The sequence below is a fragment of the Trichoderma citrinoviride genome (genome assembly GCF_003025115.1).
Source record: "Trichoderma citrinoviride strain TUCIM 6016 unplaced genomic scaffold BBK36scaffold_3, whole genome shotgun sequence".
Classification (NCBI taxonomy): domain Eukaryota; kingdom Fungi; phylum Ascomycota; class Sordariomycetes; order Hypocreales; family Hypocreaceae; genus Trichoderma; species Trichoderma citrinoviride.
Genome location: NW_020194711.1, coordinates 920,026 through 936,024, shown reverse-complemented (window position 1 = coordinate 936,024; position 15,999 = coordinate 920,026). Strand labels below are relative to the sequence as shown.

The following is a 15,999-nucleotide window of genomic DNA, read 5'->3' as shown; positions in this document are numbered from 1 at the left end:
CCCGCGGACAACAAGTCGATCCCGAGCCCCAGATTCGCTCACCGAACCGGCCCATTTCCACTCCGTACTGCCGCTGACCTCTAGGTCTCCGGGTAAATAGATAGATGTCCTCAGCGTTCTTCAACGTCGTTTGTGCCCCCCCTCATCAAGACGAGTAAGCTCGGCGGTGGGGGTCACAGTCTTTTATGCTTGCGGCCGTCACTAGCTGATCGTTTGTACTGATACAAAGTATGTGTACCACAAAGGCATGTTCTGTCGCAGCTGGGCCATCGTGGGAGCAAAAGAGCCAGCTGTTGGTGTAGATACCACTGGCAGCCGCGTACGAAGCATTGCGGGCCTGACATGGGAAAGACACTTCATGGGGCGAGCCTCCAGGAATCTCCATGCCCTTGTAAGTGTTTGATTGTGCCAATGACCTTTGCGTCTACTTTGACTCAGCTGTGTCGGCGACGGCATCCGAAAGACCCTGCCGGTTTTCAGCCCCATGGATCAAGACCTCGGGTCCTCCCGAATAGGAGCCGCTGGCACACAGTATCGCCTTGAACGGGTCCAATATGCGCCCCTTGGCCCTGATATGCCGTTGAATGAATCATACAGCTACCAATGAGAGGTCGTGGTCCTCGGCCCGTGGTGAGGATGGAGAAACAAGCCTCGGGGCATAGCTCCAGTTGAAAAACTGCGGCTCACTTGGATGATATACTATCATGGTTTTGTATCATGTTGTGGCTGACTGATCTGACTCCTTTTCAGCTCTGCAAGGTAAACACTCGCCTATGTATAACGTGATAACGGTGAACCTATATCAGTGCGGTCTATTGCCTTTGGCGTCCATATCTCTTGATGACTTGTGCTACTTGCTCAGACATTATCTGGTGAATTGTCCGAGACATGTTCAGCTGGCCAGCGAGCAGGCAACTCTCTTCAGCTGAAACCGTGTATAATCCTACAAGACAACTCGACGCCGCGTCATATCTTTTATTTACGACTTGTGATTCCATATTCTACATTGGTCTAATGCGAAAGATGCTGCAAGGTTACAATTCTCCGAAGATCGTGACGACTACTACTTGGTCGTCTTCATCATGAACACCTTCTAATAGATCGTTGCTGTCACTCGGCGTTGCGGCTTCACAGCTGGACATCAATGACAGACAACAAGGCTTCTGCCCATCAGACTTATCACTATCGTTACTCGACCTATATTCGCCCCAGCCTCATCACAAGCGAACAACATGCTCGTGAGCACCAAGCTTCTCCTCTCCAGTCTTGCCGTCTCAAACACCAACCCAGAACCCAAGCAAGTCCCCCAACGCAAGTCGAATACACCCTCCTCCTCCCACACATATCCCCATTCCAACAACAGCATCCCCTCCCCCCCCCTTTTATTCAATCAACTCCCTCCAACTCGCGCAACTTCTCCGCAACACCAAGCAGCCCGCCCTCCCCCTCCGCAACCCACAAGTCCACCCACCCCCTCGCCTCAAGAAACCTCTCCTCCTCCCTCCCCCATTCCTCCTCCGCCGGCCTCTCAACATAGATGGTCCCGAGACCCAGGTCCCTCGCCGCACGCAGATCCTTCATGTGCGCCGCCACGAGGGCCACCTCCTCCGGCCGCAAGCCCAGCCCGCGCACCGCCCCGAGGTACGTCCCCGGATCAGGCTTGTACGCGCGGAACGTCTCCGCCGAGAAGACCTTGTCGAAGACGAGGCCCCCGAAATCGCTCAGGTCGCGCAGGATGCTGGTGTTGGCGTTGGACAGCGTGGCCGTGGTGTACCGCCCATGCAGCCTCTCCAGACCCTCGGCGGAGTCCGGCCACGGGGCGAGCCGATGCCAGACGAGGCTCAGGCTCCGAATCTCCGACTCGGTGAACAGGCCCTCGAGGTCCCACCGCCGGAGAAGCTCGACGAGGCTCTCCCGGTGGTGCTCGTCGATGCTCTTCCACTCGTCCGTGGCGGGGTCAAAGGCCCGCGTGAAGGCGTTGTACGAGTCCCGCCACTCTTGCACGAAGCGGTCCCAGTCGCTCTGCGCGAGGGCCTCGAGCCGCGTCCGAAGCGCCGGGGAGAGGCTGCTGCTTGCTTCTTCTTCCGAGCGGCCGGAGGAGGACTGTTGTTTGCGGAAGATGCGCAGGGAGAGCTCGTCGGTGACGGAGGAGCGCCAGTCTACGACTGTGCCGAAGACGTCGAAGAGGAGGGCTTTGACGCCTGTGAGACGGGAGGTTTTTGAGGGCATGGCTGTGTGCCTTCTTTGATTCTCCTTGGTTTGTCAATCTTGGATGTAAGTCTCTTCTCATGCGTCTGTCCGGTCTTGGATAGCAATCAATAGAGGATTCAAGAGCTTATTGCAGTGATGAGCTATAAAGGCGAAGAAAGGCGTTGTTAGTGGGGAGGTGTGTTAACTGGTGAAGCGTCACCGAGGTTGAGTTTAGAACTTGCGAAAATCACATGATTCGATGTCGCCATCGAATCGGCCAGAATCGATTTAGAGCCAGCAAAGGGCATCATGCAAAGGAAAAAACATTCTTTGTACATGATGAAAACGTACGACAATACTGAAGCCTTCGGATATGAAGAGCATATGAGAATTGCTGGCAAGCTTCGCGGTCCTTGTAGGGTAAGCAGGGGATGTAACCGGCCAGGAGAGGCAAACCACCTTATTGCTCGGCGTGCTTGCAGGCGCGTCAAGGGGATGCAGCCATTTCAATGCGATTAGGCCAATGGAAACACAATAGACAGCTGGGATTTGAAGATATATAAAGTGACGTCCAAGAGTCTCGGCTATTGAAGTTCAGGAACAGTGACGCTGATATGGTACATAGACATGATGACTTGCCGTACACCAACAGACTATCATGATATTCTCATGTAAGGTAAGCATTCTCTTCTCGAAGAGCATCGAAACCCAATGCATTGCCCAGCGTCGTAACAGCTTCTAGCCAGCCGCCGAGAGGGCATAGTCCAAGCCGGCACACAGCCGAGTTTCCCCGTAAGCAGAAAGGGATGCTTCTTGAACCCAATATGCCGGCCAATCTCTCATCTACACCAAACAAGCCACTGTAATGAATGCACCCCGTTTCACCTGAGACATCTGCCCAACGTATCCTGGCAAGCCGCCGTTCTAAGCCGAGAATGATAGTATGCAGCTGCTTTATTGGAAGACGGCACTGCGGCCAGCAAAGGACGGAATGGTCTTGGACGAGAGAGAAAGGGAGCAGCACAGATGCAGTACGTGTCAAGTAGACTGTGAAGCGTCTCTGCAAGCACATGCATTGAGAGTGAGACCATTGTGCGAAGACCAGACTCCTGGTTCAGAACGCCCGCCATCGTCGACGCTTCTGAACGGAAGTCGATCAAGATTGTGTTGAACCTCTCAGTCAACTACACAACTTAATAGTATTAGCAGTAGCCTGTCCAACGGGCTCAATGATTGACATGTGAATGCCCCAGCCGTTCTCATTTGTAATTCAGTGCTCCCCAACATGTGTTGTCATGTTGCTCTTAAGCAAGCCGTAGTACGGCCCGAAATTGGTTGCCAGCCCTGTGATATTTCAGACCAGTAAAGCCACAGAGTGATCTTCGTGTGTGACCGGAACGTTGCCGTGATAGCTGAAACGAAAGCCATGCTGCCATTTTGACCGAGGCACAATATATTCGCGGACCTTTTGCTTCTTTAAATAGGAGTCTCCGCCTCAGCCACTGAGTGCTGTGTGACTGTGATAACGCCTGGGATATAGATCCCCTCTGTGATATAGCACGTGGAGCTTCACAAAGTCAACAAAAGAACAGGGAGTACCGGGCCCAGTTGCCGGTCGCGAAGAGGGAAGAGGCGCAATCACTCGCCAATTGAAAACTGACTATGCGGAGATGCGGATGGCTCCTGGCTGAATGTCGACCCTGGGCAACCGAGTAAAGAGGCCTTCGTGCCATTCTCTGTGCTGGGTGTTAACGACGCTCTTGGGGATACCTCGCCATCCACATATTGCCCTCCTGACTAGCCAGTCAACACAGTCAATAGGCCATTTGCGGGATACTCGAGTACCAAAGAAGGTACCTCAAGGAGGGCACGGATAGACGGGCCGGAACAATGGTGGCAAACGTGCCGCTGTGTGGGTGGCCGACGAAGTTTAAGCTGGCCTTAAGCTCCATAGAGCTCGTGGCTTCAGCGGCCAGTTTCGAAAGAAGCGATAGGCCTCTTCCATTGATTGGAACGTTCGTGGCCATATCCGTGGGGTCGGTTACCGTTGCCGGCAAGCTGTTCGGTATTAGCTTATCGTCCGTGATGCCCATGTCCACACTGAGTGACATTTGGGGATCTGCTATCCGACTCGTCGGTGGTCCCGGGAAATTGTTGGTTGGGCAGCATGCTACTTGAGATAGAGGGGCATTGCATAGAAAAGACGGAATGAGGCTCCGAATGAAGTACTCGGTACGTACTACTGAGTACACGTATAAGGAAGTTCCAGTTTTTGATGGCTTCTTACCTTGACCTAGAGGTATAGTAGTAGTAGTAACAGCTGAGTATAAGCAGAGACGTTGGCCCGATGCTCCTATTGAACGGCGATCCCAGCCCTGAGACGGTGATCTGGAGCCCCGGAGCGTGTAGAAGACCATTATCTCATGAACTTGGCAGGCCGGGGTAGCATTCTGAGGCGTTTCCAGTCGGTACTCGTACCTCATGCTTGAACCATCCTCATCAACAGCCCTGTCCTCCAGAATTGTACGAAATGGTACTTCGTACATGGCTCAACACCTGTTGGAGCACACCGATGTTCCTGAACTTCGTGGCGATGACACAGCGAACCAATATGCCATGGCCATATCTCTGTCGATGGCAATGGCGAGGCGGCTCATTTTTGGACTGAACATGACCATAGGTGTCAGATCCAGCCGCTCAGAAGCTGCAATCTCTCCATCTCCCCTCCTCTTCTTCGTCTTTCCATCGAAGGTATCCGGTGAGCAGCCAAAAGTAGTGCCATTGGAGTGGAGTAGGATGTATGAAGCGGAGAAATTGCAGGAGCATGATAATCGCCCTATCACCTATCACGTCCCTGGCTAACCTGAGGGAGCGTGCTGGACTAGCACGAACAGAGCGGCATGGCTGAGAGTGCGGAGTGTGCCGCGCTGAGGCCTGTATGCCTTCCCCAGCAAGAATCTCATCAAGATGCCTGTTCGCACCTTTTCGAGAGGCATGTTACTGAGCTTTTGGCACCCAAGCTAACATTGCCGAGCTAGCTAATCGGCAGGAAGGACGCTTGACCGATGAGAGGAAGCTCGTATGACGGGGAAGAAAGCCTAGCCTCGTAATTTGGCCATTGTCCTCCTGCTTGCCAACGACCATTCTCGAGGGGCTACAAGCACGTTGGCCCGTACGGCTGATGATCGTCGCCCTGCCTTCCGTGGAGAGCTAACGGGCTGAGTTCGACAGCCCCGGTGGCAGAAATGGAGGTGTGGAAAAAGCAAAAACCTTCCATTGCCACTGATGATCTCGCTCACAGAGGTCACTTGACAGTGCCTTCGAGGGGCTCTGAGCACTCGTACGGAGCACTTCGCGGACACCGGTGTCATCTGCCACTTTGACAGCCTCCGTGGAGGAGAGACACATGCCGTGCGCACGGAGCCGCAATTCATAACTTTCCGTTGACGTTCCGATGAAATGACGAGGATGGCCTGGCTTCCAGACAATCAAAGACCATAAAGTGTCCCGCGTATTACCACTTGGTTCGACCGCCCGCAACTTGTAGCTGTCCACGACGTCGGTCATACCGACCCTGATGAACAGGCGGGCCAAAGAAATAGATTCGTCAGCACACAAACATCTCCCATGTCTGTCCAATTAATTGGGGATACGCCATAGGGAGTAAGGTTGGTTGGTTGGGTTCCCCTAAACGAGCACGAGGGCCGGGCTAGCTTTGCCAAGTTCGGCCCGCTTCCTAGGCCAGCATAGTGTCGGGCCTCGTGTGAAGTCGAAGACGAAGGCCCTTGTCGTGATTAATTTCCAGAGCAGCCAGGGGGGGCCAGCTAAAGTAAATGAGCCAACTTGTACGGAGTATCCCATACTGGTACATTATGTGCGATGCTCCGTCCTGCGGGCATACATACAAGCGCAATACGTGTGAGGCCCGTGTACGCGGTAATACTACCAGCAGTGTTATGTCCCCTACGGACCGCATGCCCCATGTCTTCGGAAGAATCGAGAGGTCGAGGTGTAGAGCCTGCATGCAGGACGATGCAAGGTACGCCCCTCAGCGTCCAGAGAGTGATACGTCGGGCATGCGCCGATGGTGGAAGACATGAGTGTAAACCTGACGCAGGCACCACTCATGTTGCATTGCAACGTGATAAAAGTAGTGATGATACTAGTATCCAGTATTGTACGGAGTAGTAGTACCTGCGTGCTTGCGCTGAGGGTTTATTAATAACCGACGCAGTAGGGTCTCACCATAATACCGGGCCGTGGCGTAGGCGACTCGGCCAGATGTATCCGTTTCTTTAGGGGGGCGCAAATATAAGGTAGGCAAGCAGTCCGTCGGGTTCCTAAGGTAGTGACGTTGACAGCCCTCGATGCTGACCGCATAATGGAGCTAAGTTTGGGCAGAGACTTGTCAATCTTCCCGTCATTTCCTGGAGAAGCAATGCAGTCGTTGCTCGTCGTCCGTTCGAGTTCAGTGGTTGGAGGAGCTTGAGAATACACCACCCCGGTTGTACATAGGAGTAGAACTTGGAATGGCACGGGGTGGTCTAGAAGTATTCGCTCTGGCCAGGATGCTGCTCCTGTCCAGACGATTTCGGATAATGTCGTGAAGGTGGCCCTGACAGGGATCTCACCAGGTGACACCGGTAGCCTTGCATATGTGATATTGCCGTGCAGCCATCAGCCTCCGTATGCCTCTACGCGCAGGCAAGTCTCCAGTCCCGCCGTCCGCTTTCGACGGTACTTGGTACAAGCTCGTTGTACTCGTAGCCGAGGACCCTCCTCTTGTTATTAGTCCTTGGGCTCGGCAAGGAGCAGTAGCATTCGCAATCTTCGAAGTCATCGTGCTATGCTTTTTCGAGGACGTTGGCGCTTTACACAAATTATCGTTCCCTTACGATGAGGCCGGCGTGATGACCCATACAAGGTAAGAGCCGGAACTGCCGTGCTGGCGACGGTTTCTCGTCTTTGTTCTGCTGCCAATTCGAAGGAGTTGTTGGCCAGTCGTGCATATCAATCGCTGCTGCGGTATCATATTTGGTCTCGCACTCGACAATGGTGAAACAAGACAGAAAGCCACTCCGCCGATCCTGCGCTTTGCGGCCGGGAAGGAACGCCACTGCGCCATCTCCCCAGCCAACAGAGCTGTCCTGAGCTGAACGGGGGAGCAAGACAGGGCCTCCGGATTATGAGCATTTGTGTTAGCCACTCGCACCAAGTACACCAGGCAACGAAGCATGCTCAGTGGGCGGCTTCTTGGGGTGGACTGAGGACCGCTAATCAAGACTGGGCGTAGCATGCTGGGAGAGAACGCATGGGCCATCGCGGATGATAGAACCGACGCAGGCCAAGGGCCAATGATACGGCGTGCTTCGTCTGCAGAGGAGCGAATTAGCAGGGGGCAGGTGGAAGAGAAGAGAAAACAAGCCAGCCATTTGCCTTCAGCTCCAAGGAGGGACAATCATGGCTGCAGCGGTAGATTTGAGAGGGGCTCTTGGCGAGCCTGTCAGACAGCGGTTGAGCGGGTAGTTGAGTGGTGTGCATATGCGGCCGTCTGCAGCATGCAGCGTGTTTTCGTATGTATGTCTACCAGAAACAGTTGAGAGGCTGCATTGTATAAGGCAATGTTAGATTCCAGGAACGATATGAGACGGGAGGTGACACTGTCTCGGGGCTGCCATGCAGGCTTGGGCAACCAATACCGGCCAGACAGCGCGGTTGAGAGAGAGAGACGTACCTTGCCAACCTTGCTCTTAGCACATCTATGGCATCTTGTATGAAGCGCTTCGTAGGTCTTCGTAAGATTACCTGTATTGGAATATTGCCGGAGGAGAGCTCCATAGGAAGGCTCAGCTCTCATCAGAGCAGCATACAGCGGGAACAGCAGCAGCAAAACCACAGCAACCTGCCTCCAGACAGCCCTCCAGAGACCTGGCCCTTGTCCCCAAGCTTCCAGTGTCCTGGGATCGCCTCAATCACAGGCCCACATGGACAGAGTCGACCCCGATCGCGCGTCAACCAACCAGGCAAAGTGGATGTAGACAATTAATACTCCCTGCTCTCCTGCTCTCCGGCACCCCGGCGGAACGCTTCGTACCTCGTCATTATCTCTTCGTCTCGCCGTTCTCCTGTTCTGCACTCGTCGTTATCGTCATTTCTGTCGTTTTCCTGCCGCACCGTACTGCTGGCTATTCAGCCTCCTCGAGCGACATTCTGCAGCGCCAAACAACCACGCAGTGCGGAGGGGAGTTTGTCTTTGGTCAGAAGCCGGTCTCGCTTTTCCCCTTTGTCGTTTCTCTTCGACCATTGTATGCGCTTCAATGGATTAAGCAGCTTCGAAAAGATCTCGCTCACGAAAGGCCATTTGGCGACTTTACTTCTTACCTTCCCTTCTCCTTCTCTCCTTCCCTTGTGACTTAAGGTGCGTTGCTTGTGGCAGGAGCGGGCAACGCTCTACTAATCCTCTTTCCTACAACGGATCAAGTCCAACTGACTGTTCGGATCTGCCTCAGTTCTTTTATCTTTTATTTCAGTCTCTGCATTAGCATTTCATCACGAACAGCGTCGACGAGACCATTTACCGTTATTCGAAACCTCCTTTGTGCCATTTCATCATTCGCATCCGCCTCGATCGGGCAATTCGACCCGGTCTTCGAAACTTCGCCACTCGTTTCGCTCGGCGACAGCAATCGCCTTCCGATTCGATTCGTACTGAGTCTCTTCCAACAGCTCCCGACGGCATTTTCTGTTCACCCATTTTGCGCTTGGGCTTCGAAAACACATTGACACCGGAGGTGGTGGCGTTGAGCTGAGCCGTCTTGTAAGTCTGACCCCTTGCTTTGATCGTCGCGTGCCGGCAGCCCTTTGCTTTGACGCACGTTGAGATACAACAAAACCGGTACCGCTAAATACAGTTGAAAGCTGACTTTGGATTTGGAGGACAATCGTACTCAGGATAATCTGAGGCTGGGGGAGAAAACTTTACCCAGCTTTGGCATTGCTTTGCTGCAAGGAGTGCCATAACCCCTATGAAAGGGGCTGGCCATCAGCCGCTGCCTGCCACATTCAAGCTTAATATAGCTTGAAAACGTGGCACTCGACGGTGTTTGTTTAAGACATCTATACATGGTTGAGATATTACATCTCGAGCTCTCGCTTGCTTCTGACCTCTCCTGCAGTCTGATTCATTTTAGGAATCATGAGTGCCTGGACAGACGACGAGTACATGAATGCGCAGGCGGCAGTCTCGCTTCCCCCACAACAGTATGTCCCTTACAGAACGCCGTCAACACGGTCGAGAAAATCGAGGCGCTCGGCTCGTTCTATCACGCCGCCGGCAAAGAAGAAGATTTCGCCAACGAGGAATGGGAACGCCTCTAAGCGTTCCTCGAGAGATATCACAACCGACGAGCAGATAAGCATCCTCGACCCGCGACGCTTCACCCCCACTCTGCATGCCAACTTGGTTTCCGAGATCTTGTCGCTCAGAAGAGACCAAGAAGAAAAGACGAAAGTGATCGAAAGCCTCGAAAGTGCGCTCCAAGAAAGCAGAGAAGAACGGGACGCCCTACAAGAAAGTGTAAATGCTACGACCAAGGAGAATCGCTCTTTACAACGACAGCTGTCTTTACTAGAGGGCGGAACCTCTTCCGCTCTGGGAGATCTTTCGCGCGAGAGAGACGAAGCTGTTGAGTCGGTTTCTGAGACCAAGAAACGCTTAGAGGCAGCCCATAAGAAAATTCGGAGCCAAGAAGAAGATTCGCAGCGAGTTCATGAGCAATGGGCGGAGGAAAAAGAGAGCTGGGACAGCGAGAAGCGCAAGTATGAGCGGCGGATCCACGTGGCGGAGAGCCGCCTTCAAATGGTGCTTGATGAGGTGGCAGCCTATCAAGCCAACCACGCAAATAGAGCAGCAGCTCAGCAAGGCCACGACCATGAAAGCGATGCCGAAGAGAGCGGCAGGGATAATGACGCAGGCAGTGTCCGGACAATGAGCCTGACAAGCAGCATTCGGTACTCCCTGGCCAACGGAGCCGGCCTCTCCCTCAACGGCTATTCTCTGGCAGATGAGCTCAAGTTTGATGACACTGACGACCAAACGGAGGACGGACGCGAGAGCGTCTTCTCAAGCCCACGACAACATCGGCGAACATACAGTCGTGAGAGCGTCATCAGCAAGCTCCATCGGAGGACGCAGAGCATTGACAGCGTAAAGCGTCCTGGCAGCGTTGCACGCGCCAGTAGGATCCTGATGAATCAATCACTCCTCGAGGCTCTTGAAGGTGAAGACGAAGAGACTGAGGGAGAAGACTCTGCCCGGGCCTTGACTCGTACGCCTACCAACAAGCCAACCTACGCTGACGCCGGAGTCCAATTCGCTTATGAGCATTCCTACAACAGCGCTGGGGTCCAGTGCTCTCCTGTTGTCGAACACACATACAGCAATGCCGGTATTCAGTGCTCTCCTGTTGTCGAACACACATACAGCGATGCGGGTATTCAGTGTGCTCCCATTCCGGCTCCAGCAACGGACCTCACTCCGCCTCCCACTCCGGTTCCAAAGCCCCTGTACACCGATACAGGCATTCAGCCCATCCCCACGCCCGAGCCCTCATATGCCGACGCAGGCAATCAATACTCTCCCGTTTCCGAACCTTCGTACGCTGATGCAGGAAGCCAACACTCTTTCGCCTTCGAACCGTCATATGCTGATTCAGGAGTTCAATATGTCCCTACTCCTGAACCTGCCTATGCCGACACAGGAGTACAATTCTCTCCACCGCAGTCACCTACGCTGGATGCCGAGACGCCCCCGCGATCTCCCGAACGAAGGGATCGAGTTGACTTACCCCCTGCTATCGAAATGCCTGCTACACCCAAGCACATGGTGTCGTCAGCCTCACAGACGGTTGAGGTTCCGTTGACGCCGCCAAAGACGCCGAACTCATTGTACAGCCTGCCGAATGGATCACCAGCGGAGGTGAAAGCGCCAAAGGCTGGACCAAAGATGGTGACTTCTTCTACACAGACCGAGACTCCTGCTTCAGCTTCCGTGGTCGCTCCCGTACCGCTACCCCCCTTGGACATTCCGAGCATCAGCATTCAGCCACCAACCAGCCGGCCTACATCTCCGCATTCTCCGAAGCTGCCCCAGCATTTCAAGGACTTTGGCTGCCAAGTCAACATCATTGTTCAGAGCGATATGGTTGATTCATGCTCTCAAACGGAGGCCATCCAAATTGACAAGCGGCTGGCTCGCCTTCCAGCACATCTCCAGCCGTCTTCTATCACTTCCCGGCCTACCTCACCTCATCCGTCGGGTGTTACTGTTCCCGACAAGAGCGACATTCCTCTTCCTGGTATCGTGCCTCCTCGAAACCCTCGACGGTTGGAGAGCAGCCGGTATAGCACTGAGCTTCCGTCTTCCCCCATCAGTATCGCAATGGATGACCATGATCTGCACGACTACAACGACGACCTTCTTCTATCAGGCCCACGCGCTCCCATAATACCACCGCGCCGCTTCAGCAGCCTGTTCTCCGGTTTCTGCACCGATTCAGACGAGATTGACGAGTTTGGTGATCTTGACTTGAGTGATTCCGAGTACCGCACCGCCTTAACGGCTCCTAGACCCCCTTCGAACTTGAGCCGAACGGGCAAGCGAAGCTCGTTTGGTACAGTGGCGACTTCGCCAGACCAGCCTTCCAAGCGCTCTGGTAGGACGTCTGCACGATCGGTAAGGAGTGGCGACCTGTATAGCGTTGGTGAGGACGAGAGACCGAGCAGGATCACGGAGCTGTCTCCCGCACCTGCCTTGGCCCCATCGAGCCGCAACAGCGACATGCGAAAGGCGACAATGGCTCAGACTGGCATGGTGAACTACCCTACCATCGTCGAGCCTAAGAACCCGCCGCCATTCCCTATCCCAGCCCGAGCAAGCTCGCGGAAGCCATCCATCAGCACCAGCATTCCAAGTGACGGGCGCAGTACTCCATCGACAACCAGCTGGCATCGCCATCGCCGAAGCGGCAGCCGCACTTACCAGGTCAACAACGTTCGTCGTGTCCGCTCTGCGAACACGCTGGAAAGTCATGAACGCCATCGCAGGACAGGCAGCCGAACGCCGCCGTTGTCGCCTTCGACTGAAGCTCCCGAAAGCCCCGGCCTCCCGCCCCTGCCTCGGAATGCTATTACCACGCCCAGGAACCGAGAAGGCAGCACGTATAGGAAACATCGCCATCAGCTATCCAACGGCACGGTCATGACGGCGAAATCAGAAGCTGTGTCTCAGGCCAGCTCGCAAACCCCAGGAGTCGTGGATGCTATCGCCCAGACCATGGTTGGAGAATGGATGTACAAGTACGTTCGTAGAAGGAAGTCGTTTAGTGTTGGAGAGGGCGCGCACAAGGATGAGAACAGCAACGACAGACACAAGCGATGGGTCTGGGTTGCACCATATGAGCGAGCTATCCTTTGGAGCAGCAAGCAACCGTCTTCCGGCAGTGCCTTGTTAGGAAAGACGGGTCGCAAGCGTGAGTTGAAGCTCTTGATGTGAATAATTTTCTTGCAGCTAACATGACGAACAGTGGCTATCCAATCCGTCCTCGATGTCAAGGATGACAATCCGGCACCAAGGGGTGTCACGACGCCCATCTTCAACCGATCCATTCTGATCCTCACACCCCAGCGAGCACTCAAGTTCACGGCACCCACGGCAGAGAGGCACTATCTCTGGCTGACAGCTCTGTCATTCCTGGCCCATTCTTATCAAGCTGTCCCTGACGTCCTACCTGCTCCAGCTCAACAGCACCTCTCGGTCAAGCAGCAGCCTCTCCCGAACTTCGAGCCCCCCCGACCTACTAAGCTGACAAGAGGAGGAATCCGGGATTCGATTCGATTAGCCAAGGGCCGGGCTGTTGCGCCAAAGGCGGAGCTGTCGAGCATGCCCAGCATTCCCGACATTCCCGACGTTCCGTCCGTACGGATGGGTGATGTGGCCAGGTTTCGAGTGGCAGAGTCCGTGACTGGACCCGGACACTCGAGGGAGGACTCGGTGGATGCCGCCGTACCACCCATGATTCCACGCTTCAGCGACAAGAAGGGTCGCAAGGCTGCCAACCACGGCCGCAAGCGAAGCAACACGGGAGGCCATGCGGCCCCGCCGCTGTCCTTCCGAGGCTTCGCAGGACCGACGCTGGGTGAAAGCGATTACCACTATGCAAACAGCACGGCCGGCGCCAGCATTGACACCTCTGGTTCTTCTGACATCTACCAGTCTCAGGGATCCACTGCTGCCAGCTGGGGAGTAGCCCAGACTCCGCTGTCGACGGTATCGTCTCAACAAGGCAACTTCTTTGACGCGATAGGTACTGTGCGCATGGAAGCGTTCATCAGCCCTCACGCATACCAGGAGTACAATGAATATCAAGGAGGAGAAGACTATAGGTCACTGGCACGGAAGAAGAGCAAGGAATTCCGCCGACGCAGCAGCCGACACCGTCGTCGAGCCCAGCTGTCAAGGAGCACTCGCGCATCCGACGAATTCTTCAGCGGAAGCAAGACCGCAGGAGAGGAGGACTTCTTCCGAGACGATCCTTTCAAGGGGTTCTGAATTGCGCGAGACAGACCACTCGCGAAGTAAACCAAACACCAACCAAACACCTATTTACTTTGTTAATTTTTTCTCTTATATACCAGTGATCCACACACAATGGATCAAGCAACACCACGACGGGATACCCCTTTTCCATCTCTGTCTTTTTTTGACTTTGTATTGATATGAATTACGGTCATTGCCGCTACCTTTCTTTTGCTGCTCTCATTTCTGTTTCTCTTTGTCGTTTTTACCCATTCTTCATATCTGCGGTGCACGGCGCTGATTTTTCTTGAATATGTCTGTATTATTAGCAGCTGTTTCTTATGTCTGCGGTTGGATGCTGGAGTATCCGGGGGAGCCCCGACATACATGCAAAAGGTATACGAAAGGGGTGTATACAGGGCAATAGGGAGCAATTTCCACCACGATCCCACACAGTTGGAGGCGTCTTTGGTCTGGATATGGTAGATTGGAGATGAGGTGGGCAAGACGGCGGGACAAAGGCCCTCTTTGGATACGGCAAATTGGGCAGTCTTTCTCTAAGAACAGGGAGATTTCTTTGATAAGAGAATCACAGTATATAGTAAAAAGAGTCAAATACACTCGTAATACAACGGAATTATACTCTATATTTCCTACGTGGTGTTGCTCATGATTATGTGTAGATTTGCTACATACTGGCACTATTTCTACGGGTGTCGGATTCAAGAGGACGGCCCCGCCAAAAAGGGGAAAAAAAGTCCATGAAGACGGAACTGTCAACTTGACCCCGCCATCATCATCTCTTAACCACACGCTTAACTCACGACAGCTTCCTCTTGCTTTCTGCTCTACGTTATTCGTCAGTCATTCAAGGGAGAGCGGATCAACAGTACTCAGCAGAAAAAAAACGGAAAAGTCCCCAAAGAAGAACTCGGAGACGAGAAACATAGAGGATACACAGAGAAGGGACAACGGAAGAAAATGGAGGCGGAGACGTTAGACCAGATGCAGGCGCGGCACCGGCGCGAACTCAAAGACCTGCAGGGGAGAATCACGAACAAGAAGAAGAACGCGACGAAGAAGACGCGCAAGGGCGTCAACGACGAGTGCGCGGAGATGGAGCGGCAGTTGAGGGAGAAGCAGGCTGCCGAGATTGCGGCGCTGAACGGAGAGGCTGAGGATGCTGCTGAGCCGGAAGAGCAAGAGCAGGAGGATATATCACAACAAAAGGACGGGGCGATGAACGGGACGACGACGACGACGACGACGACAATGACACAAGAACTAGACGAAGCGACCTCGAAGTTAACCCTGGATACCAACGGCGGCGGTACGAAAGGGCAACAGCAGCAGCAGCAGCAGCCTGGCAAGAAGCGGAACCGACAAAAGGAGCGCATGGCACGACGCGCGGCGGAGCACGAAGCCGCGATGCTGAGCGCCGAACAGGAGGCCTCGACGATGACGGACCACCGGGCCAAGGAGAGCGCGTACATGAAGAAGGAGTTTACGGCGCACGGGCTCAGCGAGAAGGACATCCAGCCGGACGGGCACTGCCTGTTCTCCGCGCTGGCGGACCAGCTCTCCCACAACGGCATTCCCCTCAGCGGTAGCGGAGATGATGATGCTGCTGCTGCAGCAGCAGCAGCAGAGACGGAAAAGGAGCCTGCGTACAAGACGATACGGAAGGCGGCGACGGGGTACATGGAGGCGCACGCGGATGACTTCGCGCCCTTTCTGGAGGAGGATCTGGGGGATTACGTGCGCAAGATGAGGGATACTGCGGAGTGGGGCGGGCAGCTTGAGCTGATTGCCGTGGCGAGGCGGTATGGGGTCGAGATTCGGGTGATTCAGGACGGGAGGACGGAGAGGATTGTTGGGGATGGTGAGGAGGGCAAGGGAGACGGCATGAAGACGTTGTGGTTGGCGTATTATCGGCACGGATACGGGCTGGGAGAGCACTACAATTCCCTGAGGAGGGCGACGGCTACGACGGCGACTGCGGATTGAGCCCATCTGGACGAATGACTGGGGAGGCATTGATGCGATTTCTCGGTTCATATCGCCCGTCTGTTGGGTCACTTTTTCCCTTGTCTCAACTGTGAGGAAGAGAAGCCAGCCTCGCCCATTCTCTCCGAAACTGATTCTACCGCCACACCTTTATTTGCAGAAGACATCACAACGCCGCATTCCCGAATCAAAACACCGCCCTTTTCCAGTACCAACTCCAAACGACA

At 54.3% G+C, this 15,999-nt stretch overlaps 3 protein-coding genes across 3 annotated transcripts; 2 read left to right on the top strand and 1 right to left on the bottom strand.

The window, feature by feature from the left end:
* Positions 1 to 1,386: 1,386 nt before the first annotated feature.
* BBK36DRAFT_1138800 (haloacid dehalogenase) lies at positions 1,387 to 2,229 on the bottom strand (the record flags this gene model as incomplete). Its single annotated transcript, XM_024893266.1, has 1 exon — positions 1,387 to 2,229. The coding sequence occupies one exon, from the start codon at positions 2,227 to 2,229 to the stop codon at positions 1,387 to 1,389; it is 843 nt and encodes a 280-aa protein (XP_024752019.1).
* A 7,156-nt stretch (positions 2,230 to 9,385) lies between these two features.
* BBK36DRAFT_1166594 (hypothetical protein) lies at positions 9,386 to 13,798 on the top strand (the record flags this gene model as incomplete). Its single annotated transcript, XM_024894935.1, has 3 exons — positions 9,386 to 10,594; positions 10,973 to 12,719; positions 12,774 to 13,798. The coding sequence occupies 3 exons, from the start codon at positions 9,386 to 9,388 to the stop codon at positions 13,796 to 13,798; spliced, it is 3,981 nt and encodes a 1,326-aa protein (XP_024752018.1).
* A 948-nt stretch (positions 13,799 to 14,746) lies between these two features.
* Positions 14,747 to 15,763, top strand: BBK36DRAFT_1105638 (cysteine proteinase; the record flags this gene model as incomplete). Its single annotated transcript, XM_024889201.1, has 1 exon — positions 14,747 to 15,763. A coding segment is annotated over one exon (1,017 nt), but the record flags the coding sequence as incomplete, so codon positions are not given.
* Between the last annotated feature and the right edge of the window lie 236 nt (positions 15,764 to 15,999).